The sequence below is a fragment of the Juglans microcarpa x Juglans regia genome, chromosome 1S (genome assembly GCF_004785595.1).
Source record: "Juglans microcarpa x Juglans regia isolate MS1-56 chromosome 1S, Jm3101_v1.0, whole genome shotgun sequence".
NCBI classification, from domain to species: Eukaryota; Viridiplantae; Streptophyta; class Magnoliopsida; order Fagales; family Juglandaceae; genus Juglans; species Juglans microcarpa x Juglans regia.
In genome coordinates this window covers 16,554,892-16,582,395 of record NC_054595.1, presented here as the reverse complement: position 1 = coordinate 16,582,395, position 27,504 = coordinate 16,554,892, and the positions used below count along the sequence as shown (strand labels likewise).

The 27,504-nt window shown below is 36.7% G+C and overlaps 1 protein-coding gene across 1 annotated transcript; it reads right to left on the bottom strand.

The window, feature by feature from the left end:
- Positions 1-18: 18 nt before the first annotated feature.
- Positions 19-26,491, bottom strand: LOC121247528 (novel plant SNARE 13-like). Its single transcript, XM_041145877.1, has 12 exons — positions 26,475-26,491; positions 22,256-22,258; positions 12,237-12,583; positions 4,128-4,220; positions 3,726-3,819; positions 3,480-3,517; positions 3,120-3,217; positions 1,225-1,304; positions 1,089-1,145; positions 913-1,005; positions 752-826; positions 19-333 (listed from the first exon to the last, which is right to left on the bottom strand). The coding sequence occupies exons 3-12, from the start codon at positions 12,311-12,313 to the stop codon at positions 235-237; spliced, it is 804 nt and encodes a 267-aa protein (XP_041001811.1). The 5' UTR covers positions 12,314-12,583; positions 22,256-22,258; positions 26,475-26,491; the 3' UTR covers positions 19-234.
- Between the last annotated feature and the right edge of the window lie 1,013 nt (positions 26,492-27,504).

Here is a 27,504-nt window from a genome sequence, read left to right as displayed (position 1 = left end):
GATATGGCATTCAAAACAAAGCAAAAAGGGCTCGCATGTGATTTACACACAACAGAAAAGAATCGAAAACAGAATATGCACATAGCAGGCAAGAACCAATATAATTATGGAAAGTAAATTAGAAAAACAAAAAAACGACAAACGACCCGCAAACTGCATTACTCTGAGCACCCCTTTGCATGAATTTAAAACACAAACCATTATGGGCGGAAAAACTGCTGCGAAATAATGAATCTAAATGAAATGTTCTGCAGCCCACAAAAGCCTCCTTGAGGGAGCTGGAGGTGCCAATCCAGGGATGTCCCTGATGTCTTTGTTCTTGGGATTCACAATCTGAAATTGTACATATTGCAGAGAAATACGCTAAGTTTTTGTAAGCTTTGGTGTGCATATATGTACAAAATGCACTTACATAATGCAATACGCTAGTCCATAACTGAAATCAGCTAAAAAAGCAAGAAATTCATACCATACTATTCATTTATAGTCTTAATACTTTACTTTCACCTTTATTTTTTTATTTTTTCTTCCTTCCCTTGAGAATGTCTTCTTTTTTTTCTTTTTTTTTTTCCGAGGGGGAAAAATAACGTTTTACCCGACCAAAACCTTTTGATTTCTCCAACAATAGAATTCAACCAAAAAGTTAAAGTAGTTGGGATCAACACGTTGGTCCATGACTCAGAAATTTTGCAGCTAAGTATTCGAAGGTAATAGATAAATGAATTTTACAGCTAAGTATTCGAGGTAATACCTTGACAATAATGATGGCTATTACACCGCAGACAATAAGGAATAGAAAAAGCATGATGCATTTATCTGTAGCTACCTGGAATAAACAAATCAAATTTAGTTTCAGGAAAATAAATGGAAAACAAGTTGTATTCCCTGGGGCAGGGGGAAGAAAGAACCAACCTGCCTACCAATCTCCTTCACAAGTTGGGAAGCCTTCTTAATTGAGAAGTTAATTGTGTCCAGCTCATTAACAATTCGGCCCATTTGGTCAGTCTGCAAAATATCAGATTATAGTATAGAAGGCTACAAACAGATGGGAAGAACAATAACTGAGATTACTCTATGGTTATACTTACTTGGCCCTTTAATGTAACAGCAGTTTGAGTTCCCACTTCAATTGTTTGTTCAACAACCTAACGGTCAATTTCAAGAGTCAAGAATAATGGCAACACAAAAACATTTTGAGCTAACACATGTTTCAAAACACTTCACCTTTTGAGTGCGTTGAATGGCCTGATCAGTCTCATCCATTGTCTTTGTTCCAGCATTGATAAGTTCTTGGTTTGTCATTGCTATAGGACAAGACACGTAAAAGTAATTTTTTTAGACCTCTTGTTTGCAAAGAATTACAAAAAGAAATCAATACATGCATACATACATATCTGCATAAAAATCCAAGGTTCTTTATCTTTCAAATATTTGATTCACATATATTTCGAAAGTTTGGGCAACTTATTAAAATACAATCAAGTGTTATTAGAGGTATCTTGTGACAAGAAACTCTGGCATCAAAGCCTTTTCTCACGTACACAGGCAGTTAATAAGATTGGAGAAGGAAAAAAAAAAAAAACTCAGATTCTCAGGAAATGATTGGACTCAGGAAATCCATTTAAATAATGAGGGGAAGAGATGTTTAGATGTCAAGAACACCTCAACCCATGTCAAACCAATCATTGATGGGACCCATTACTTTTTCAACTTCCCATAAAAAGTTAAACCCATCTCAACCTACTTCATACATTCAAACACATATCTCAACCTATTTACATTCAAACACATATTAATAGAACTCACAAAACACTACTATTCACAGATCAACTTAAGCCTTGTTTGTTTTCGCAGATGAGATGAAATGAGATGAGATAAAAGTTGAAAGTTGAATAAAATATTGTTAGAATATATTTTTTTAATATTATTTTTGTTTTGAGATTTGAAAAAGTTGAATTGTTTATTTTATTTTACGTGGAAATTTGAAAAAGTTGTAATGATTAGATGAGATGAGTTGAGAAGTTTTGTAAAAGTGAACAAGACCTTAGATCATCTAAAATCACCTTAGCATCCAAACACAGCCTTAGGGTGAGTCTCCTTCATTAAGTTCGTTAGTTCTCTAAAGTAGCTCAAAGATCAGAACCATCTTATAGACCTGAGTAGAAAAAATTTAACTCAGATGAAAAAATTTAACTCAGATTCTCAGTAAATGATTGGACTCACGGAATCCATTTAAACAATGAGGTGACGACGTAGGTGAGTTTCCTTCATTAAGTTTGTTAGGTCTCTAAAGTAGATCAAAGATCAGAACCATCTAGAGCTCAGTAGAAAAAATATTTCAATTGGAGATGATTCTACCATAATATGTCAGCAAAATTTATTACACTTTTCCAGAGTCAGAAATTGATCCAAATATGTTTGACAGAGAATTTAGATGAAATGTTAACCTCATCCAAAAAGTTAACTTTTTGTGCATATCATATATCCAATGAGGCCTAAACTATGTCCTTCACTGTGAGGAATGCTCGCCAAATGTATCATCAAATAAAAATCCAAGTAATCATCATATGCCTCAATCCAAAAACACCATTATTCCATCCAATATTAAGCAAACTCCACAGAATTTTCTTGACTAGTAATGAAATAATTCCAGCCCCTTCCAAACTCCACAGAATTTTCTTTTCAGAGTACCACATCATTCTTTCATTTTTCTTATTATTGTTTTCTCTTTTCTAGTGAAGGAGGGTATCTCCAACACATTCTGGGTCAAGACTAATCCCTACGGATGCATGCAATCTATTGCTGGAGTCTTCACATATCAAATGTAGACACAACATTAGTAGAATAGTTCTGTCGCCGCATTCCCACAACTCTCATCTATGAAAATGGATCTATACCAGATCCAAAGGCTGTGTCAGTTATCATTGCATCGGTTGAAGCTTTTGAATTAAAGGAAAATTGACATAGATACAGTTAACACAGAATCAGTTGATAAAGTGCGTCCATAGGTCTAGCACAAAACATATTCATCAATGGAACATATTAGCACAGCTAGTTTCAGGTAATAATATCAAACAAGTTGGAACTAATCTGTGAATCAGAGTGGAGATGGGTCTCACATGATGCTACTTGAAAATTGTCATCAGCCGTAGGTTCACTAACCCCTGCTCCCATATCAAAGAGTTCAACTCTCTTATTACCAAGGGTATTCATATACCTGTGGTTCAGCAAAAGAGATTATTACATATGCATTTGAAGTCCAACAATACCCAGCAGATGAAGAGTGGACAGAAATTTTGTTAGATTTGCTAGCTGAATATGACAACCAAGTAAATTTTTTAATTTAGTTGTCAAATTATAAGTGATAAGCTGAATATTTTCTTTCATGGTTCAAGTAGTATCACTCTAAAACAAGTTAACCCCACACAGAACAGATCCAAACTCCTGACCCCTAAAAAGAAAATGAATGTCACACTCACGTTTTTCTCAATGCCACGTATGAATTCAGCTCTTTGATCTGCAAATGTGAAGTATTGCAACATAAGCTGAGTTTCAAAAGAAAAAACACAAACAGCATCAAAAGTAAGCAGTACCATGGCACAAAAAAAAGCAGTGCATCATTTCACATGATGTATGACAGACGTACATGCATGTGTGTTTATAATGCATGTGTATATTCATGTCATTAACACCAAAAATAAACATAGAAGGTTCCAAATACCGACCATAGACTGCTTCTCATCATTGAGTTGCTTATTAACCTCAGGAGGATTTCTCCCTTCCTCATCTTTAAGTTCACGATCAAACTCCTTAATTAATCTGAAATGAATTACTAAAATATGAGTTAATAACGTATAAATCCCAAACACACAAATCTCAAGAACTGTTATCCAAAATATTCGTACATTAGTTTTTGGTACATGACAAATGGTTGGACACTTTCCTATCCTCCACACCAAAGTTCAATGCACAAATGTTTGATGAATGGCAAAACAGAATTTTATTTTATTTTTGTTTTGTTTTGTTGGGGCAGGGGAGTTAAGGATATAAACAATGCTACATATAAAATAAGTAAAATCCCATTCTCTGAAGAATTAGAATCCAACATGAAAGACCCAGTGGTGTACCTTTTACACTCCCTCATTTTTCCTGTAAGTTCTTCCAGCTGTTTACTTTGTCTATTAGAATCTTTGATCTTATCAAGCCTCTGGAAACCATTTCTGAATGCAAAGAGGTAACACCATCATAATCATTAACCAGTCATCCCAGCAATGTATCCAGACAATCATTAAAGAATTACAAGTATCTATCCTGCAGCTCCCAAACAAAAGGGAGGCCGGATAATCAACATAAAGTACTACTTAAGGAATTGTATAAACAAAATTCAAAATATTAATAACAAAATAAAAATGTGATCTGCAGTAATGATGTCTATGTGAAATCGGAAACAAGTAAAAAAATGATATTAAGAGAGTATACAGCATCTCGGAGGTGTATGAAATTATTATATCTACAGAATGTGGGGCATCCAATGTTTTGAAAATAATCACACCTTAATTAATTCATTTATATAAATTAAAACACTATGTAAATGGGACATACCACCCCTAATTCACTTGAACTGAACATTAAACTAAGAGAGAGTTTAAAGCTTTAAAAATTTGCAGGACTGCCTAAATTTTTTAACTTTGAATTTTAAAAAAAATCTAAATGTCACATCCTCAATGGACACTTGTCAATTTTATAAATGTATTGGAGGAAATTTCCTCCAACCATAAAACATCACTTTCAAAATGAACATTGTGATCAGTTGAAACTTTCATATTTGAGACTTTTGGAAAAAAATGGTAAAAATCTTACCTTCAATCGAGCTTTACTAGTAGGAAAGTGGTTGTGGAATTACCAAAAGGAGAGGGCGGCTTTGCGGAAAGTAAATGACTCCAAGTTTGGCAGTGTATAGGGAGGATGGTACTCAAATGAGGTAGATGGTTTGTATGGGGTGGGTCTGTAGAGATGTATCAAAAAAGGATGGAGGGTTTTCTCTAGACTAGAGCTAGGGCATAGTTCCAAGATAAAGTTCTAGCATGATTTCTGGTGCAGGGATAGGGCTCTCAAGAATGCTTTCCCAATTATCCATAGGATTGCATGCGAGAAGGAGCCTTAATGGTTTGATTCATTAGAATTGTTTTGTGGCTCTCTTTAGTAGAATGTAAGGCCTTGTTTGTTTTCGCAGATGAGATGAGTTGAGATGAAAGTTGAAAGTTGAATAAAATATTATTAAAATATATTTTTTTAATATTATTTTTGTTTTGAGATTTGAAAAAGTTGAATTGTTTATTTTATTTTGTATGAAAATTTGGGAAAGTTGTAATAATTAGATAAGATGAGATGAGTTGAGTTGAGATGAGTTGAGAAAACAAACGAGGCCTAAGTTTCCTTAGAGGGTTATTTGACTCGAAATAGGTGCCCTCACTGATTTCTTGAACTTATTGTCCTCTATTGATTTTGGAGCTGGAGGCTCAAACAAGATACTTTGGAGTCCTTCCAAGAAAGGAAAATTCATTGTAAGTTCATTTTACAAGGCCCTCATCTCTCAAGTGAGTTCTCCCTTTAGATGGAAAAGTATTTGGAGGAATAAGGCGCCACTAAAGCAACTTTATTTGCCACAACAACTTCCTTGGATTTTTTATTTTTCTTTTTGATCGGTAAACAAAGTTTTATTGAGCATAAAATAGACAAAGGCCGAGTATACAAGACATATACAAGAGCATCACCCTATGCATGCAAGTTTAACGATACAAGGAAGTCATGAAAAGACATGCCATTAAAATCAATTACAATCAACAAATGGAGTGAAGTATTGACCGCTCTCGATCTTCAAAACTTCTTGCATTCCTCTCCCTCAAAATACACCGCCATAGACAAATTGGGACTATCTTCCACACTATTGCAATCTGCGGGTTGCCCCAGATGCCTCGCTAAGAAACTAGGAGGTCAATTACCCTTTTATGCATCACCCAAGCTAAGCCCATCCGAGCAAAGAAGTCATTCCACAAGGTCATAGAAATCTCACAATGAAGTAATAGATGATCCATGGACTCTCCATTCTTTTTGCACATACAACACCAATCCATGACTATGAAGTGGCATTACATTGTGAGCAGTCAAAGGATGATAATTTTCAAGCTTTTTTTTTTAGAAAATTAATAAGAAATTTTAGAAATTTTATTACCAAGAATAGGTAAAACCCAAGTACACAGGACGTATACAAAGGAAATACCTACTACACTCTCAAAAGCAGGAAAAAAAAATATTACAAATTCAGAAAATTATCATCATTCAATACAAGAGTCTTAGCTCACATACACAAAGTATTAAGGGGAGGTTTGGATAGTAAGTTGAGATGAGATGAGTTGAGATGAAAATTGAATAAAATATTGTTAGAATATTATTTTTTAATATTATTATTGTTTTGGGATTGGAAAAAGTTGAATTATTTATTGTATTTTGTGTAAGAATTTGGGAAAGGTGTAATAACTAAATGTGATAAGATGAGTTAAAAGGCTTTTTGTATCCAAACCTCCCCTAAAGAAAAAGTCCCTAAGTTCTCCTATAGAACGTTTTGTCTTCAAAGCATCTCTCATTCCTTTCCAGCCAAAAACACCACATCAAGCACAAAGAAATCATCTTCCATATGGCAGCTACACGTTTTCTTCCCTCAAAATCATACCAACCTGCAAGCTTCTAAGCTCATCCATTGACCACTCTCGATCTTCAAAGCTTCTTGCATTCCAGGAGTGGTCATGGATGAACGCTCAATGAAAACTTTTAACCCTTGACAACCTAAGGAAGGCCAAATCATTGTGATGGATGGATTGGAGTTGCATGTGCAAGAAGAGTGGGGAATAAATTGATGACCTGTTACTTGATTGTTAGGTTGCTAGAACCTTGTGGAATGACTTCTTTGGAAGAATAGAATTAGCATGGGTAATGCCCAGGAGGCCGGTAGACCTTTTTACAATAGTGTGGAAGATAATTTTCATGTCTTTTTTTACTTATACAAAAATTCATGCCTTTTGTGGTGCATTTGGAAAGAAAGGAATGACCAGCATTTTGTAGATCAAGAAAGGACATTGGATGAACTTAAGAGCCTCTTTTTCGACACTTGTTCCTTTGGGCAATAGCTAGAGATTTCAATGGACTAAGCTTTCAGGACTTCTTGTATCTAGTTCTACTTATGAGATGTCACCTCTTGTATACAGCTAGTGTACTCGAGCTATTCTTATTCTTTAATAAAATAAAAATTTTGCTCACATATAAAAAAAACTTCTTACATTTTCGTTCAAGATGGAACTTTCAAATAAACATGGAATTTTTTTTCTTTTTTGCTTGAGATGGAACATTGATTGGGAGGCCAAAAGAAAACTGTAAAAACTTAGTTACACGAACTTAAATGTAAGATACCAAAAGGTTAAAAAATAAATTAAAATAGAGATGGAAGCTTTTCAAAGAATTGTACAATGTCAAGTAGATCTGGTCAAGAAAGAGATGTTGGATGGGAAAGGGTAGAGGGCAAGATGACACTACTTTAGCCGCACCAATTTACCTAAAAAACACTTATTTTACTGTACATGCACAATACACTATATAAATTGTGTGAGGTATTGTGTATTTGGGCTATGCCTATTTTCATATGAATAAAAAAAAAATTATTTATAAAAGAATATTAATCGTGTGAGGCAAACATTGCAAACCTCAAATATAGCCATATCAACCTTCTTCCACCCGCAGGTGAATCAAATTATCCTCTTCTCAAAGTAGATTTATGCCACTTCTTTTCTATAAGTAGAGGTACTAAATTTTATTATAAGCACTAGGGGTGCAGCCCAGGTAATATAAAGGGGAACGTGTATCTTAAGGATGGGTGGACATTTGCACCTCTTCTTTAGAGATGTGTAGACATTTTTGAGAGAAATGATCGATGGTCACAACATCGATTTAGTATCGGTAACAGCAAGTTCCCCAGTATCATTAATTCAATTTTAGTCATTGCTAGAAGCATTCATCAATAAAATCTACAGACACAAAACAAAATGACACCAGTGTTGTGGGAAGGAACTATTCTTTTCTTCAACTTTCAAATTAGATAAATACTGAAAATGCACTTCACTGTGTTACGACTCTTATCTAACAGATAAATATTAATACCAGCACATCACCATACTAACAACTGAAAACTACACCCTCCAGCTTATATGCCTTTGTACTCTATTTTCTTCTTCAATAGGCTTTCTCACACAATTATTACTAATCTGATTGAACCCATCTAACTGTTCCATTATACCCAACACAAGTTTCTAAAGAGCTGCCTATGCATTCGTATAACTTAGCAGCAGTAAATGATATGAGAGATTTAAGCACAGGCATGTGCTCTCCTTGGAGAATAACACAATTAGGTGAGACAACCAAAGTTAGCTACCTTTGTCAATGACATAAACCAAAGGCATCCATGATAATAATATATCAACTGTGCACGAAAAAAGTATTCAACACTCCAACCAAGAAACATTGGCAGCTAAGTGTAACAGTAGTGTTTGAATGACTAGAAAATATGAGAGAAAATACAAGAAAATAGGTCAAATTCGAGGTTGACCTAACCTCTAAAAAGAGAGAGAAGAGAATAGGAAAATATTTTCATTAATGATTCTGGATATCCTTACAAGTCCTCATTCTACTACATATATGACTTCTCTCTTGGGCCATAGACCACTTACTCCAACGGTAACATAAAGCCACAATCAAAATATAACTAACAATAAATGGGCCATGGCCCGACTCAACAAGACTCGTGCAAATAAACTCAACTACTAAACTCTTATTACTCAGCCCAAGCCTGCCATTACTTTGGTCCTTCCTATCTCTATTGCAGATGTGTGACAAACCATCCCCCATAGAAGCACCTTGTCCACAAGGTGCAATATCTTTGCCTACCATTGACCCCCCACCTGGGTCAAAAATAAGAATTTTCTTTATACCAACAGCCACTTCATATTTCACAATAATAACCCCATCAATGGGTGTTGCTGCATACCTCAGACCCATCCCAAGAATTTTATCAAACATCTCTCGGGAAACATCTACTCTAGCTCTTTCATGATTGCCACTCATTTGTATCTCCACACCACTCACTGAAGTGGACCCAAATATGTATGCTCGACCTGCAAGCTAGAGAAAAATGGCATTTGATTGACCAAGGAGACACAACCAGATCTGGTTACAAGATAAAGAGACACATTAATGGGCCTGAATGGCTCAAAATCAATTGTGACCTTCTTCTCCTTTCCATCTTTAGTTACAATTGTTCCAGTATAAAGCACCAAATTTTTCCGCAATGAATTTCATTAATAATTCCAAGGTAGTCTTTAATGACACAGGCAATCTGTTGCAAAAGCTCCAAGACGAGAGAAGGTGACACGTTAACTCTTGTAGTTGCAACAAATAGCAATCCAACGACCTTAAATTCCTTAGTTGGAGGGTGTGTAGCCCATGAGGCCAAGACAGAAAATATGACAGCACTAATTACACAGTTAGTGTCCACCAACAGAGGAATGTTTATAGAAATCACAAGCCACCACATAGTGCCTATAACATATGTCCGTTCTGTTATCAGGACACTCCAAGAGAGCAAGTCTCTTATTGGCATTACCTCAAACAACTGAGGTGCATTTATAACGGATGTATACTCAAACATTTGAACCTGCTCATACTCAAGGGCATGCCAGTGAAGAAGGCATTGATCATTGATGCATGCTGCAAGTAATTTATTACCTTTAAAACCAAAGTCTTCATTGCTACACCTTGAAACAAATTCATGATTCTCCTGACCATTTTTTAGCATACTTCTTTTATGACTCAACAACAAGAACGATGGTGCACCCAAGTTAATCCTAGCAAGGCATGTCACAGGATAAAAGGTCCAGTAACTACCCGCACTTTTATCCGGCATTCCAACAAACACCTTACGGGCTAGACTCAACTCTTTTACATTTACAACTCTGACCCAACGATAGAGCAGCAAATTACCCTTTCGAGAATAATTTGTAAAAAGAAGCCACTGCCAAGTGATCTTCTCGTCCGGCAGATGAATACCAATATGCTCAATAGATGAAAGAAGAAAAACTACCCACAGGACCTCACCATAGATTACAATATCCCTCAGTGGCAATACATCAAGCATAAAGGAAGCAAAAAACTTCTTACCTCTCAGATTTTCTCTTGGAGGCTTGTTAACTAATTTGGGATCAAGAAGGTGATAGGAGAGCAGAGCATGGATCAAAGACTGAAGGCGGCGGATGGAGAAGTCGAGGGAAAGTGCGCAGTGACGGAGAGACAACTCATCAGAGGAGGCCTTGGAGATGGACGACGCAACCGAATCCTTGTTAACTAATTTAATACATACACGGGCATGGTGAATCGACTTGGCCATACCCAACTTGAATGCAAGGGTTTGGAGTCGGCACTCAAGGAAGTCCTCCACAGTCAAAGCCAGGACATAATCAAGCTTGTTATGGCCCTCATCCAGAGCCCGTACCTGTTCATTTTGCAGAGAAGCACCTCACCCTCGAATCTCCTACGAGGATTCTTCTCATCCAGAGTGAGAAGTTCCCTGGTAGCATTACGGATGCGGCTCAAAGCATATTGAACCCTCCATGGCTCTCTCTTACATCAGAGCCCATACTCTCCCACAAGCTTCAGCTCATGATCCAATCATTCCTTCTCATACGGACGGCGTGGCTTTCTGAAAGTCTTCCATAGTTCCAGTAGAAACTAACATGGACCATATCTCCTTTCTCTTGCGACTTTCTCTGCGTCACCGGCGATCCCTGTGAATTTATTATCCATTTGTCCCTGTACGGCGTCGTCTTCATCAGCTCCCACCACCTTAAGAGATCGGTGTCTTTTGGGCTTCATCGACGCCACCGAGATCGAACTCCCATATGATGGTTAGGCTTCTTACGATTAATGAGTCTTTGTTGCCAGGGACAAGCGAAAGAAATGAAGAAAAGGGGCAATAATTTCTAAGAAGAAGGGAAGGACACGAGATTCTAAGGGAGTAATCTGAGAATGAAGAAAATGGTTTCTAATTTCTAATGGAATTTATTGAAACATGAGAAAGAACAATCGAATCGAGCGTGATTGCTTCTTTTTCTTCCATAGAAACTGAATCTTCCTCTTGGATTTCACAGATTCGATCCTCCAATTGGTTGAAATTTTCTTGAAAGCTGCTAGCAAATTCATCGAGAGACAATTGAAATACTTGTTGCATTTTGTTGTGGCTTGCCAAAAATCATTCAGATGTTGTTGAATAACATCGAAGCGTTGAAGATTTTGTTCAATTAGCTCTTTGATATTGAGTAAGGATGAGATGATGTTTTCGATTCTCACGAATGACAAAACCGATGCCAAGGAAAGACTGACTCCGAATACCACTTGTAACAGTAGTGTTTGAATGACTAGAAAATATGAGAGAAAATACAAGAAAATAGGTCAAATTCGAGGTCGGCCTAACCTCTAAAAAAAAGAGAGAAAAGAGAATAGGAAAATATTTTCATTAATGATTCTGGATATCCTTACAAGTCCCTCATTCTACTACATATATGACTTCTCTCTTGGGCCATAGACCACTTACTCCAACGGTAACATAAAGCCACAATCAAAATATAACTAACAATAAATGGGCCATGGCCCAACTCAACAAGACTCATGCAAATAAACTCAACTACTAAACTCTTATTACTCAGCCCAAGCTTGCTATTACTTTGGTCCTTCCTATCTCTATTGCAGACGTGTGACACTAAGAGAGCACAATATTACTTAGCACCAAGCAAGAATCTTCTTGGCATGACAATGAAGTAACCCTTTTCGGGAATAGGCATAGTCTTTTGTTAAAAGCTAATATGCATAGTCAGTAGCCAAGAATCACCATCTAGCACTAAAGGTATCGAATAATGGAAGCATTGCTTTGGTCACGAAGCCAAATGCTCTCGTTCATTTAGCTGAGTGTTCGTGGAGAGTAATTGGTTCCCACCCCTATTCTTTGAACCTCGTATTTTCAAACAATGGACTCATCGAAACCTAGCTTCCAATTAAAGCCAAAGAGCAATATTCACAACCACAACACAATAATCACGCATATCACAGAGAGAGAGATAGAGAGAGATTAATGGGGAACATACGCAAGGGCTCGGAAATTATCGCGGATTTCACCGTGGATCTGCTCCAGCTGAGGGCCCATCGGCAAGTCGCTCGCCATTGTCGCCGGAGACTAACCCCACCACCTCCACAAACTTTTCGGCGAACCGATCCCGACCAAAAACCTCCTTACTCCACGGATTTGAATGATAAAAAAAAAATTATGACATCAATAACCTTCTACTGGTTTTTGCTTCCGAATAGAGGTCGATGGAGTTTTTGGGAGAGGGGGGAAAAAAAGAAAAGAAGAAGAAAAACCCCCCAATGGAAAACAATCCAGCTGCTAGTTTTCAAATGAAATAAAAAAAGGAAGAAGAAGAAATCGAAACAACTGGAGCAAAATGCTAACAGTATTTTTAAAATTTTAAGAATGCAGAGAGAGAGAGAATCGCTCTTTGTGATGACGCGGCTAAACTATATGTTCTCTCCTTTTGATCACCCGAGGGAACAGTTGACACCCTGGCAAGAATTACCTTCTTCTATTTTTATTTTTTTTAAGCAAAGAAGAATGTATTTTTTCAAATTTAAAAATGTAGTCAATCTAAACGAGAAGAGTAGGGTGCTTTGTACAGGGAGGGTAATTTCTCGTTTGTTTTTATAATTTCTTTTGACTCATCTAATTTTATATTATTTAATTATTATAATTTTTTTAAATTTTTACATAAAATAAAATAAATAATTTAATTTTTTCAAATCTCAAAATAAAAATAATATTAAAAAAATATATTCTAACAATATTTTATTCAATTTTTAATTTTAATCTCAACTCATCTCATCTCATTTATAAAACTATACTTATGATGTTATTTACAATTTTATTCTATTAGTTTTCTTTTAAAATTTAAAATTTAAATTTTATAATTTCTAATATATTAATAATTGATACATCAACCCATATTATTATGTAAGTAAAAACTACAACTACAAATAATATTTCTTAAAAATTTATAATAGTAATTACAGTGCTAGGAGGCAAAAACAGTAAAACAAAAAAGAAATTAACAAACAAGAATGTTTGGACAATGTACAATATTATTTTTCTTTATTTTCTTCGGATAGCAAACAAGAATGACAATAAGATTTTCAAAAAATGATGATTTAATAACTTTTAATCTCAAAATATTTATATTTGTTTGGTTATTTAATGTGTTGTTGAGTCATCTCTATAGTTGTCCCTTAAATAAAAAAAATTAAAAATTCTACTCAACCTTCGGTCTGCCTATCACACACCACACACATGCCTACTCAGCAATCTAGTTCGTTGCCACATCATGGTCTACCTTTCTCCCTCACTCCCTTCTCTACACAGCCCCTCCTAAACGAAGACCACCAAAGTCCTCACTCTCCCTTCTCTGCGCAGCCCTCCCAGACGAAGACCATCAAAGTCCTCTATCCTCACTCACCCAAACGAATACCGAACCCCACCCACTCTCCCTTCTCTGCACAGCACCCCCACCCAAACGAAGACCACCAAAGCCCTCACTCTCCCTTCTCTGTGCAACCCTCCCCTTTTTCCCTCACCCAGACGAAACCCCCACCCACTCACCCTTCTCTGCGCAGCCCCTACCCTCACTCTTCCTTCTCTGCGCAGGCCCCTCCCCTTCGCCCTCACCCAGACGACGAAACCCAAAGCCCCCCACTTCGGATCTGGTTTTTGGTGTTCAACCAAAGGAGGCTTTCCTTCCGTCTTCGACTTGTGGTGTTCCTTCCTTCTATGTATTGTACTATTCGAGCCTCTCTCTCTCATCAAGCCCTCTGGATCTCTCACCGTGCTCGGTCTCTCTCATCGAAACCTGTAAGGATCCCTGATTTTGTTGAACTTTGTTTGAATTTTGTTGCTCTTATACACTAATTTGGTTGAATTTTGTTGCTCTTATACACTGATTTGGTTAGTTGAATTTTGTTGCTGTATACATACACTAATTTGCTCTTATAAAGATTTCTACTTTATCACACATATTCTTGGCAGTGTGTGAGTTCAATGCATTAGAGGAACTTAAAAATGATTGAAGTTGAAGTTTTTGGGACAATTGTTGACTCACTCAAAAATGAGTAGCACAAAGGCTATCACAAGTGCAGGAGTGTATCGCGTAATAATTAGGAATAAATTCCTAGATCGTCTCCTCAGGAAAAATTACTTAAAATCAAGCTCGTTTAAAATGGTGAAAATATTCACAAAGAGAAAATAAAAGTAGTGGTATGTGCAATGAATAGAAGAGTGCAACAGGAATGAAAAAAAGGGCACTAGTCATGGACTAGATTCATATTTTTGAATTTTTGAGTGTCGAAATGAAATGTAAAAGACTAACAAATTGAAATTAACAATCAAGAAATCAACTAAACTAAATAATCTTAATTAATCTGAAAATTAAATAACAAAACTGAAATTATTTAAGTCATAATTAAGCTTTAATTAATCTAGTATGCAATGGAACTAAGAGATTAATAAAACTAAGCTAAGAATTAAACTATATTAGAAAGTAATTGACAAAATACGAACTGAGAATTGAAAAGTCTCAAAATCAAGATTCTAAAGTTCATCCTTGTATTCAAATCACAAATTCTCAAAATCAATCCATAGCAATTGTAATTACTGTTAAATGAAAGCTTAAAGAAACGAGAAAAATAAATAATACAAAGTAAATAAATAGCAAATAAAATACCCAACAATCTAAGCCAAATATCTAAAAAATACATCACAAACTTTAAACTAAAATTAAATAAATAGTAGAGAGTAAAAAAAGTAAGCCAAATGAATGGAGATGAAGATGAAAAGTAGTGGAGGAGGCTGGGCAGCGGCAGTGGACCCTTCCAAGTTCTTAAATGGCGCTGTGTGCGTCTCCAAAAAAAGTATATTGTTCCGTCCCCTAGCCTCCAAACGAAAAAATCCCTCAATAATAAAACTCGTCCTCTTATGCCAAAAGCCCTTCTTTTTTTTCTTTTTTTCTTTTTTCTTTTCGTCCGGCATTCCATTCGTAAAGCCAAAAGGCCCGCATGCGTAAAACTCTCTTAGTTTTACTTTTTAAAATGCCAAACTGTGCAGCTGTCTAACTCCAAAATGCCCCCAATTGCTAAAACTCAACTTTTCCTCAAAATCCCAAAATAGCTTGGTCCCACGCGCATGTGTGGCTCTAGGGAAACAAAAAAACCTTTTTGACTTTTCTATTTTCTTGGTTTTACATTTCTTGGCTTATATTAAAAAAAATAAAAAATAAAATAAAAATAAAGAATAGAATATCAAAAATATGTTGTGCATGTGAAAGCACATCATCTAATTAAATCACAAGTTATAAAATTAAGCATCAATCATGCTATTAACCAATTTAAATTATAACTCAGATTTATTCATCTTAACCATTTCTCCATCTAAAATCAATAATAATGTAATGAAATAAATAAAATATATTGATTCTAAATGTATAAAATATACAATAACTCAACTCAATCAATTGTTGACAGAGGTCTATGCTGTTAGATTTCGACAGTAGTAACGCGAAGTAATTTTTTTCCCCTTACTTTGTTTGAGCTTCTAATAACTTCTTATAGGCACCATATATGTTTTCATTCAGTAAATCTTTGCAATAATAATTCAAACAGTTCATACCATAAAGACAGAAACAGCAAGTATAAATAGCCTTTTTGAGTTTATTTAGACGTCAAAATAAATACAAGTTGGGAACATAAAGCAACACAATAAGCTGCAATGCAGCCTCCCAATATTTATGCTGATATTTCTTATGTGAAGACTGAAATAAAAAGAATACCAAACAAACTCTATGCATAAAATTCGCTAGAAACTGTAATGTTTTTCTTCATATATTTATAACTACAACGAACACTTGAAAAGACAGCTCACCATAACATCTGTAGCTTGAAACTTGAAAGTCTACTTAATTTGGTCAATTAGTACGAAGAATTTCCAATAGCATCTTTAGAGTGTACAAGTTGATTCGTACCTTCATTTTCACCGTCACCTTTTATGGTTCTCATGTAGTTCAATTATAGCATCGAGTCAATCATTATCATCTATAATTGATATGTTTGAGATGTAATCACCAAAAATTTGGTGTGGTTTGAAAGCACTATTAAAGATCTCTCACACCAACAAAAATTCTGAAAGAAAATTTTATGCGTGTCCAAAGTATAACACAGTAATGACCCACTGTTTAATTTGTTTATTGCTTTTGAATCCATGTATGAAATTGTCCTATTTGAAACTTGAGATTTTTTATTTGTATGCAAGGAGAAGCAAGATATCAATTCTTCATCTGGATAGATATACGTCAATTGGTAGAAGAAAAAATTTTGACAAGAGAAAATGCAGTTCGGAAGAGAGAGGATGATTTATTGCTGTGTGAGTATGAAGTTCAAAAAAATAAAGACAAACTAACCAAGAGAGAAAGTGAGCTTCAAAAGCAAGATGATGAACTTCGAAAATGGATCGTAAAGAATAGGGCTGCACGTATACTGTTGTGTTTGCACTGAATAATATCTATTGTAATAGTTTTTGGTACACTCGGACTATAGTTTTAATGTGTTAGTTTTAAATCAGCTGTGGATTGTTCAGACCATAATTGTATGATATATTGTCTATGAATATATTTATGACAGCTTACTATGGATATTAAAAAAATAAGTGACCATGTTTCTTAGTAGTGGCATTACTATGAAAATAGGTTTGGATATTGTCTATGAATATATAGGTTTGGATATTACTATGGATATTGTCTATGAATATATAGGTTGCAATTCTTGAATTGTTTGTGAGTCATAAGACATTTTAGGAAAATTAATTAGTCTGTTTGGGTGTTTTTTTCTTTCTAAAATTATTTTCATGCACAGCTTCCTTTTGTTGTGAATACAACATGCGACACTTGGTATTGCTCTTTACATGGTAAAATGAAAAGATTGGACCAAAACCTTGGCTAGATCTATAACTGGAGCAACAAGGTGGAAATTAGTCACATGTATGTTCAACTCCAATTTGGGAGTCAGAAATGCACGATTTTGATATTGAGAGGGAGAGTAGTACTGTGACCACCACCTCCTTAACCGTTCCAACACATGCATTATAGTTTGAAACAAACAATGTCAATGAATGCGGTTCAGAAAAATGTTTCAAATTTAGAAAAACATAACCACGTGCTCCCTGCCTTCAATGAAACCAAACCAAGTTTCATAGATCAATTCCTCAAGTACTACTACTACTCCTCCTCCTCCTGTACATAAAAAAGAAAAAGTCATCCATATGTAGTACTAAAATGTCATTTCACAATCAAGCAATAGCCACATGAAGTACCACATCATGAACAATGAACATGATCAATTTGCAATTTTGCTTGCATCTCTAATATATTAGGTCTCCTTTACAAACCCAATGCTCAAATTTCCATACAAAAAACCCAATGCCCATTCTAATATCTGCTTAATCCCCTTTACAAACCTAATGTTCAAATTTCCACACAAAAAACCCAATGCCCATTCTAATATCTGCTTAATTCCCATTAGAAACTATTTTCACACAAAAGACAAACACAAGTCATGCTCATAGACAAGCAACACCAACTCAACATTTGTGGACAAAGTCGGGGACTGATTTTCACTAAGTCCCATGGGGCATGCATGACGTTTCCTGAAGATATTAAAGATGAAAAATTAAAACAAACAAATTAAAATGGAACAACAAGAAGAAAGATTTATAAACTTTAAACATATCACACATTGTCATTGTTAGGTGGTATTGGTTGTGTGATAGTACTATATTGGTTTGGGATAACAATGTGACGCCCCGACTCCCACGTACAAAAAAACAAGGGAATCGTGACGTCAGGATGGTGACAACACTGTCACACATCCCAACGAAGTGCCAGTGTGTGTACATGCAACAGTGTACAAATAAAATAACGCAGCGGATAGTCAAATAAGTACCAGAATTTAAATACAAATATTCAACACAATTTATCTTTAAAAAATAAATATACAGTCATCCCAAATATAATACAAAAGGTAAATACATAAATTGATAAAAACACATAACTCACTAAACAGGAGCAATCCCAGATCACTCCTCCAACGGAGCCAAGCTAAGGCTCGTCATCATCATCTGCATCAAAATCTGCGATACCATAAAATGGTACCACAGGTAAGTATAAACCAAACAACTCTCGGGATAAAAATACATTAATGCAACCAACAATATAGCAAAATACATTTAGCCATAAAATATCATTTTTTCCCAGAAAAATGATTATTTCCAACACACGCCAAAAATCCCATTTTGGCCCAAAATAACCGTAAAACATTTTCTCATAAAATGATTCACACAAACAATCCATTTATCGGACACTGTAGGCGGGAATCGCAGGCGGGACTCTACCACCGTCCCTGCTTACCACCATCCTTACCGCGTGCACCGTAGGCGGGAATCACAGGCGGGACACAACCACCATCCCTGCTTACCACCATCCCTACAGTCTCTTTTCCTTTTACTTACATGAAAATCCAATTTCAATAAACACAAGAACATGTATGCAATATGCGATGTACGTGAACAAGTCATAACCAACAACCAACAATCACAATTCATAATGCAAACAAACACACAACTCCGTCCACAATCCATCCGACCCCCGAAACTCCTCGGACTCAGTCCGGCAATACAAACCAATTCACAGATAATATGTGTTAGTGCAAAAATATATTTAAATCACGAAAGTTCTTTAAGGAAAATACTTACAGTGCAATATAATAATTTCCGGAGGATCTCGAAGTTGCAAGTGGTGATTTCTGAGCAACACCACAGTGTAAAATACACTGTGGTCGTGGGTCACAGATACCCACTTTTCAACGAGGACAAACGAAGACCCAAAAATGGTAGGGTAGGGCCAAGAGAGGTCGGTGAAGCCAATGGTGGCGGTGGTTTGCCGTGGGTGTCGGCGAAATGGGCGGTAGAAGACCAAAATGCCCAAATCGGAAATGTAATTGGTGGAGCTTCACCGGTGACGGATCGGAGGTGGGGTTGGGTCCAATGGGTTGCCAAGAGGTCGGGGATGAAGTGGTAGGAAGATGGTGGCCAATGGCGGTGCGACGGCGGCGCAACGGCGGAAAGAGTGCCGCGGCTTCGAAGAGCTACTGGTGGTTAACGGCGGCACGGATGGAGGTGAGGTTGGTGGGGTGAGGTCGCCGGCGGCTGGGGAAGCTAGCGGGCTGGGCGGTGAGGGCCACCGCCGGCTCACGGCGGCGCTGGCGTGAAGGTGGCCCGCGGCTTCGTGGGGGGCGTGTGGGCTACCGGCGGCGAGGTAGGGGCTGAGATTTGGGAGGTGAGGTCGCCGGAGGGAGGGGGAGCTGGTCGGCTGGGCGGTGTCGACCACCGCCGGCGGACGGCGGCGCTGGGAGGGGACGATGGAAACGGGCGGAGGAGAGGAGAGAGAGAGATCGCGCGGGAGAGGAGAGAAAATAAAGAAGAAAAAGAAAAGAAAGAAAAGAAAAAGGAAGGAAAGAAAAATGGAGGGAAAAGAAATGAGGTCCAATCCTCATAACTTGGGTCACAAAAATGATCCAACGGAGATGATTTTAAAACCACAAGTTAAATAAAATAATTTAAACGTAATGGTAAAGTCAAATTGAAATAATTAAATCCCACAGTAATTAATTTAAATATTAAAAGCAATTTAAATGCATAACAATAAATAAATATTTGGAAAGCACATAAAAATAATTTTCACCAATTAAAATCATAGAAATAAACTTACTAAAAATCCAACCAATTTTAAAATAAGAGGATAAATTTTTGAACAATCAAAAATAATCCTTCAGTAAAAATACACTGAAATACGGGGTGTTACAAACAATGTCATCAACAGTAAGACCAAGTTGTGCTTCCAGGACCTCACCATATTGTGATTCATCGTCTACTATTTTCCTACACGTCTAAATTGACAAAACAAAAAATATGCATCTATTAGAAATTTTTACCTATAAAAAAAAAAAATATGCCTACAGTATACCACATTGACAATTACTCATCCAAAATGTACTACATGTTTCATCTTTCTCTTGGTTCCAGCCTTCTCAACCACCAGAACCTTTCTTTTCGTTGGCGGTCTCCCTTTCCCTTGGACAATGTGGGGCTTAATATTTTTTTATCCTTATTGGTCACCACTTTCTCTTTCACTTTCATTGAATCGGAATCAAATTGTAATCCTGCAAAATCCCTCTCAAAGTCATCCAAAAAGCGCAGAAATGCATTGACATGGTCATCACTTGGGGATACACGCGTTGCCAATTTCAAACATCTTTTAACCACAAAGTCATATCGTCCTGCATCCGCATAGACCCGCAAGTCATCATAGCTATTCTTCACAACTATGTATCTCCTATTTAAGTCTTTCTTCCATCGATCCAAGACATATTTATCCGGCACCTCATTAATATTCTTCATATGACAAACTTTAAATGCATGCCTACAGATAATCCCTCTTATCTCAAACAACTCACACGTGCATTTAACTTTGAATTCCTCCTCGTTATAGTGAACTAAGTACTTGACAAATTTTACATAATTGTTGGAGATGGATATTTCTTCAAAAACATCAAAGGTGGAAATGCAACCTTGCGTTTTAACAAGTATGCAATTACACAAAATCATTCTCCAAACCTCTTGTTGGACCTCTTTAAACTTTGCATTCGTGTACAATGTTTGAAACTACCTCTTAATGCACCATGATGATGCGCATGAGATCATTTGGTTGGAAGAATTGAAATCAGCCATTGTCTCCACCTCCACCTTCTTCCTCAGGGCATTGTTAAACTGATCGACAAATTTCTTCAATGTCGTACCGGAATGCACAAACCCATACTTAAGAAAGCGTTCATACATGCAGATCGTTGTGTAGTGCTCATACCAGTCCAAAATACACTCTTCAAGTACATTGGTACCCAAAATGACCTCCCATTGTACAACCCCTACTACCATGCATTATCAGCAATGTCATACTTACGAAGTAGGTGCCTCCACTTCTCCTCAAATTCTTCGCAACTCTGTGTATCATAGAGTGCACTCCGAATAGAAGTCTTCAACTCTATGTTGAATTCCGAGTGTGATCCCAATTTTTCAGGCAGTTTCCTCATTATATGCCATAGACAGTATCTATGGCAACTATTTGGGAATACAATAGCAATAACACTCTTCATTGCCCAGTCTTGGTCTGTTATGATGGATTTGGGTGCCCGTCCATTCATGCACTGTAACCATGCTTCAAACAACCACACAAAAGTACTTGTGTCATCGCTTGAAATCAAGTTTGCCCCAAACAATATGGACTGTCCATGAGGGTTGACACCAACAAATGACATCTCGTACTTATTTGTTAGGTATATCGTATCGAACGTGATAACATTTTAGAAATACTCATACATCGCCTGACTTCGTGCGTCGCACCTGAACACATTCCTTACTCTACACTTGTCATCCACATTCATAATGGATACAAAACCATCATTTATTGACCTCATTCTCTTAAAATATTCATTTAGTACTTCACCACCTCTTTTACCTAGCCTTAAATATCTAGCTTTGTCAATAAAATTGAGACAATCTTTTTCTTGAAATTTTAAATTCTCGAACCCCCCGCATCAGTCACTAGTGCTTGGAAGTTTTTATTCATCCGAATACTCACTCTGTCATTCAAGTCGAGCATCCTCTGACTATATTTATCTAAACATTTGTGAGATCTAAAAGATCTAAACTTTTGTGGACTGACAGTATTATGATTGTGAAGCAAATTAACAGTGATCACCACCCATACCCCATTCACCAAGTGAACATTTATCTTCACCTTACAGTCCGTTTTACTTTTGGTCATGGCTTCGATAGATTACTATGGCTAGGATAGTATTTGCCGCCGCGTGCACATCCAATCTGTTAGGGACCTCGGTGAAGTCCCTAAACATTAAGATCTGCTAGCTCGCTTTGTCTTGTGATAACTAAATGTCTCTTGTCTACTTGCTTAGTCTTAAATGAATTATGGCTAGGGGTGCTACCCGCCCCCTATGGGGAGGGGGCACCTCTTCCCCACCCCCGCATAGGCAGGGGATTGAAAATTTTCCCCGTACGCGGGGGCGAGGTACCCCGTTCATTCACTGGGGTGTGGGGGTGGACCCCCATCCGTCCTTCCCCCTGCCCCTACTAGGCCTTCAGCCCAGTTCATTTTTCTAAACCCTAAATGACCCATAATCTATTTTTGGGGCGCTTTGGGCCCAGAATCTATTTTTTGGCCCAGAATTTAACTAAAAAAATTAAATATATTTAAAAATTAAAAAAATATATACATATATATAGATAGAACTATTAACTATATACTAAATTTCAACTATTAACTACTAAGCTATTACAATTTACAATTATACAAATTAAGACTCTAAGAGAACTAATAAACTTAAACTATTACAATATTACAAACTTCTCTAAAAATATTAAATATTACAAATTGTACTATTAACTATTGTAGCAACATTACACTTAATTGTAAATTAACAATTATAACCCATAACTTTTCAATTTGATCAATTTGGGATGGCGCTGTGGCGGTGAGTTCACTAAGTGGTGAGTTGTGTCGATTGCTGTGAGATTGAAAATCAAGATCATAAATGTTAATAAGTTATAAAACCTTAAATGCTAAAATATTAATAAGTTAAAAATAAAACAAATTAGAATTATAAAGTTATAAAATGAAACAAAAACTTTAAAAATTAAAATACAAAATATTAAAAGTACTAATCAAGATGAGATTGGGATTGAGCAATTGGAATTTGAGATGAGATGAAGATGAGGCAGATGAGCATAAATCGGTCATTAGGATTCAACATATGTATAATTGTATATTGAGAATATAAAAGCTAAAATAAAAACAAGCAAAATAATAAGATACTAAAATATGATATAAAATTATAAATACAAAAAATAAATAAAAGACAAATTGTGTAAACCATGGCAATGGTGGGTCCAATACAAAGTCATACTGCATCCGAGGTAGCCGTAGACACCGCTCATATATCACTATAACAATAAATTTTGTAATGAAATTAATGAATACCAATTAAATGAAAATAAAGAAATTAATAAGAAATTAGAAAATGAAATTAAAATAAATACCAGATCCAAACTGATCACCACCCTCATCCTTGACGTCGGCCTCCTCATACTCAAGAATATCCGAAACATAAATTGGAGTTCACTTGATCCAATTCTGCGTGTAAATCAAAGCCTCCACAGTGGTAGGAGCTAATGAACTCCGAAATGAATCCAATACACGCCCTCCGATGCTAAAGGCCGACTCTGAGGCTATGGTGCTAACAGAGATGGCTAAAAGACTGTGGGCTATCTCTCCAAGGATGGGATACCTTCACTACATTCACCTTTCACCAACTTAATATATCGAATTTCGTGAAAATTGTATTACCTCCGCTGCGAAGTATTTGTCTATATCTGACTAAACCTTTACATAACTCCGCATCAAGGGGGTCTGCTCAAACCTCTCACCCCAGTCCAATCTACATCTTTTTCCATTATTGACTTCTTGAACCAGTGAGGGGGTAGGTGTAGGTGCCGCAATATTACGACCCTGCAGGACTGTAAACTCATCAAATAATCTACAAAGGGTTTTTCAAACCCTTGCTGCAATAAGATCTGCCCATGCTTGCCGTACGCAAGGCCCACTCCAAATACCATGCCATCCACCTTAAACCTCGGGTCAAAGACGACAGCTACATATAACAAAATATTAGCCCTAGTAAAATCTCTCTAATACTTGTCGTACTTTGACCTCATAACCAATGCCATCTCCCGCAGCCTATAGTGACCACCCGTGACCATGTCATCTAATTCTTTTTTTACCTTTTGTTGACAAAATTGATGGGATGTAGGGTACAAAGTTTCAAATATTGTCGTGGTGATCTCATAAAAAAGCCTCAAAAACTCTACAAAAATAGATACAATCTCTCAATCATCATCTACGGGTTTTCTCAATCCCTGTGATCATCAAAATATTTAACATATTGGATATCTTCATCACCCAATAGTGCAAATGCCAGCCTACATTTCCAACATAAAAAATGTTGAGTTCCATCGTGTAGGCATATCAGTACAAATACCCTTTTTGGATGTTAGGCCCACAGACCTTGAAGCAATCTTGAATTTCTCCAACCTCGAAGGAGAAGATCTCACCCATCTCACAATAGTCCTGACTCGAGCAATTGAGTCATGAAGATCCTTCAAACCATCAGTAACAATAAGATTCAGAATATGTGCCGCACATCTCACATGCAGACACTCACCACCCAAGATTGTCTTATTTGCCTCTTTAAGATAGGTCTTTAGATGTCCTAATGCGACATCATTAGACGAGGTATTATCAGTTGTGACTATAAGAACTCGGGTCAACCCCACTTCTTTATTGTGGCCTCTAAGGCTTTCCTAATTGTCTCACCCTTATGATCGGTGATTTGACAAAATTTTATAATTTTCTTATGCAATGTCCAATTAAAATCAACAAAATGCACAGTTAAAGACATATAATTAAAATTTTAGACTGATGTCCAAATATCAATGGTAAGGCAAATAAATTGACCGGCCAATTCACCCCTCAATTTCTTTTTTTCAAACCAAAAATATTTTTTTACATCCTTTGCCACCATGTGGAGAGAAGAAATATTAAACCTTAATTCCAAGTAGCGAGCAAACACTTGGAACCCTTTCCCATCAACAAGTTGAAAAGGTAGCTCGTCCATGATGACCATATGAGCTAGGTGTCTGTATTCCCTCTCAAAGTTGCACCCCTACTAGTCTCATCCGCTATTTTTTTAAGTCCAATTTTTAGCCTAGATTGGCTCATCTCTTGTAATTATCTTAATATTGGATTTTTTTTTTTACATTGGTCTTCTAAGTGCACCTTTAATTGTGAGGTGTTATGTTTCCTATAGTGGCATCTATAGATTTTTTCCACAATGGTTACACTTGGCTTGGGGTTATTGGGGTCACCACCCTTTAGTTTGGTGAAATGAGTCCAAACTATAGAAGCATGTTTCTTGTTGGGCTTGGGGGCAAGGCAAGATGCCGTAGGGGTAGGTGTTGGGCCAGGAGTAGGGGTAGGAGTAGAAGTAGAAGTAGGAGCAGGGGTAGGTGTAGAGGTAGGGGTAGGGGTATCCTGGGCATGGAAAGGAGAGCTCGCACTAAAATCTGCTGGCATATCCATGAACTCAAGAAATCTGAAATTAAAACAAACATAGCAACATGCCAAACAATTAACATCCAAGCATTAACATATATATTGGAAGTTGGAATATCAAACATCAATGATCAAACATCAAACATAACAAAAAATGAAATACCCAATTAAAATGAGTTATAAAAATTGTAAAAAAAAAAAAAAAAGAAATACCCAATTAAAATGGGTTATAAAAGTTGTAAAAAAATGAAATATCCCATTAAAATGGGTTATAAAAGTTGTAGAAAAAATCAAATACCCAATTAAAAAGGGCTATAAAAGTTGTAAAAAAAATTAAATGCCCAATTAAAATGGGTTATAACTTATAAAAGTTGTAAAAAAAAAATGAAATACCCAATTAAAATAGGTTATAAAAGTTGTAAAAAAAATTAAAAACCCAATTAATACTCAGATTTTATCCCACATTAATGTAAATCCTCAAAATTTAATTAGTAGCTTAAAGTGTAAATTGATAATTTTGGTAAAAAATTAAGAAAGTATTGATAGTAATTGGAATGTATAATATATATATTTTTTAACCTAAGATCAGTTTATTACCATCAGTTTAATAGCTCAAAATTTAGTATTGATAGTAATTGGAACCCTAATCCGAAACCCTAAAATAATTTAGGGGTTTTATTTTAGGGTATTTCGAAAAAAATGAAAAAAATAAACTAATCATGACAGATTCACACACGAACACAGAGTCAACACATTGTTTATCAACCATTCAAACCAGTGAACCACATGCACAATCAAGTCTCCACAGCACACAATTCACAAAATCTCATTCTCCATCTCCGATTAAACCCATCCTTCCTCCAATCTCCATTCCATAAAATAAATATCACAAAAAATAGTAGATTTAGGGTTTCTTACCTTCGGCGACGGAGATGAAGACGGGAGTCACGGAAGGCTACGGCGACGGCTACGGTGATGGTGAGCGACGGAGCGACACACAGAGAGAGAGAGAGAGAGAGAGAGAGAGAGAGAGTGGGAGGGTGATCTCACGGGGGGGGGGGGGGATTCTAAACAAAAATGAAATGATGCTAAAAAACCCAGGCCTGGGTTATTTATATATATATATATATTTATATATATACTTATATATATATATATAATGTGGGGTGGGGCAGGGGTTGCCCCTATCCCGCCCCCGCCCCCACCTTGGGGGTCAGATGCGAGCGGGGCCACCCGCCCCCCGCATATGACGGAAGGGGGGCTCCGCCCCGTTGACTTGGGGTAGAGCGGAAGTGGGGCGGGGCAGCGGGGGCGGGGGCGGGGGCGGGGCCCCGCTGCCCACCCCTAATTATTGCAATGGAGAGATCCTAGGTTAATTGAGGTATGATGCTTAGTGATGGAATTGATGTTTGTATTGATGAAATTGCAAAGAGTAATCTAAATGATGAACTTGTGCATGTAGTGCAATGGTGTACAGTTTAATGCTCTTCCTTTAATGTTGATGCCACTTAAGGTGAATTAGGGTTTTGTGTGCAAGTGAGGCTAGGGTATGGATGTGAAGGATGAGATAAGACTGGGGTTGGACGTGTAGGATGAGATAAGACTAGGGTTGGACGTGTAGGATGAGTGAGGCTAGGGTTGGACGTGTAGGATGAGTGAGGCTTGGGTTTGGAAGTGTAAGATGAGATCCTAAATTGTAGGAGATAATTTAGGATGGGTAGGATTTCGGCTAAGACATGGAAGGAATGTCTTTTTGGGTGTTTGAAGGAGTTTAGGGTTGTCTTTAGAATTTAGGGATTTGGATAAGGAGGATAAGATTATGATTCCTAAAATTTAGGAAATCCTTGTGGGAGCATAGGGAATTCGGCTAGGGCTAATGTGATGGAAGGAGGCTTAATATGTGTTTGTTGGGTGAGAAAGTGCGAGAAATTATAAGAACAAGTTAGAAAATATATGAACAAACAATGGATAATTGGATAGTGAATGGAAAATATTCATAAGATAGATAAAGGAAATCAACATTTGTTCA

Coding starts and splice junctions, on each gene's coding strand:
- LOC121247528 (XM_041145877.1), bottom strand. CDS start 12,313: ATGGCGAGCGACTTGCCGATGGGCCCTCAGCTGGAGCAGATCCACGGT. Junction 3,518..3,725: donor ATGATGAGAAGCAGTCTATG/GTCGGTATTTGG, acceptor TCACATTTGCAG/ATCAAAGAGCTGAATTCATA. Junction 827..912: donor TGAAGGAGATTGGTAGGCAG/GTTGGTTCTTTC, acceptor TGTTTATTCCAG/GTAGCTACAGATAAATGCAT.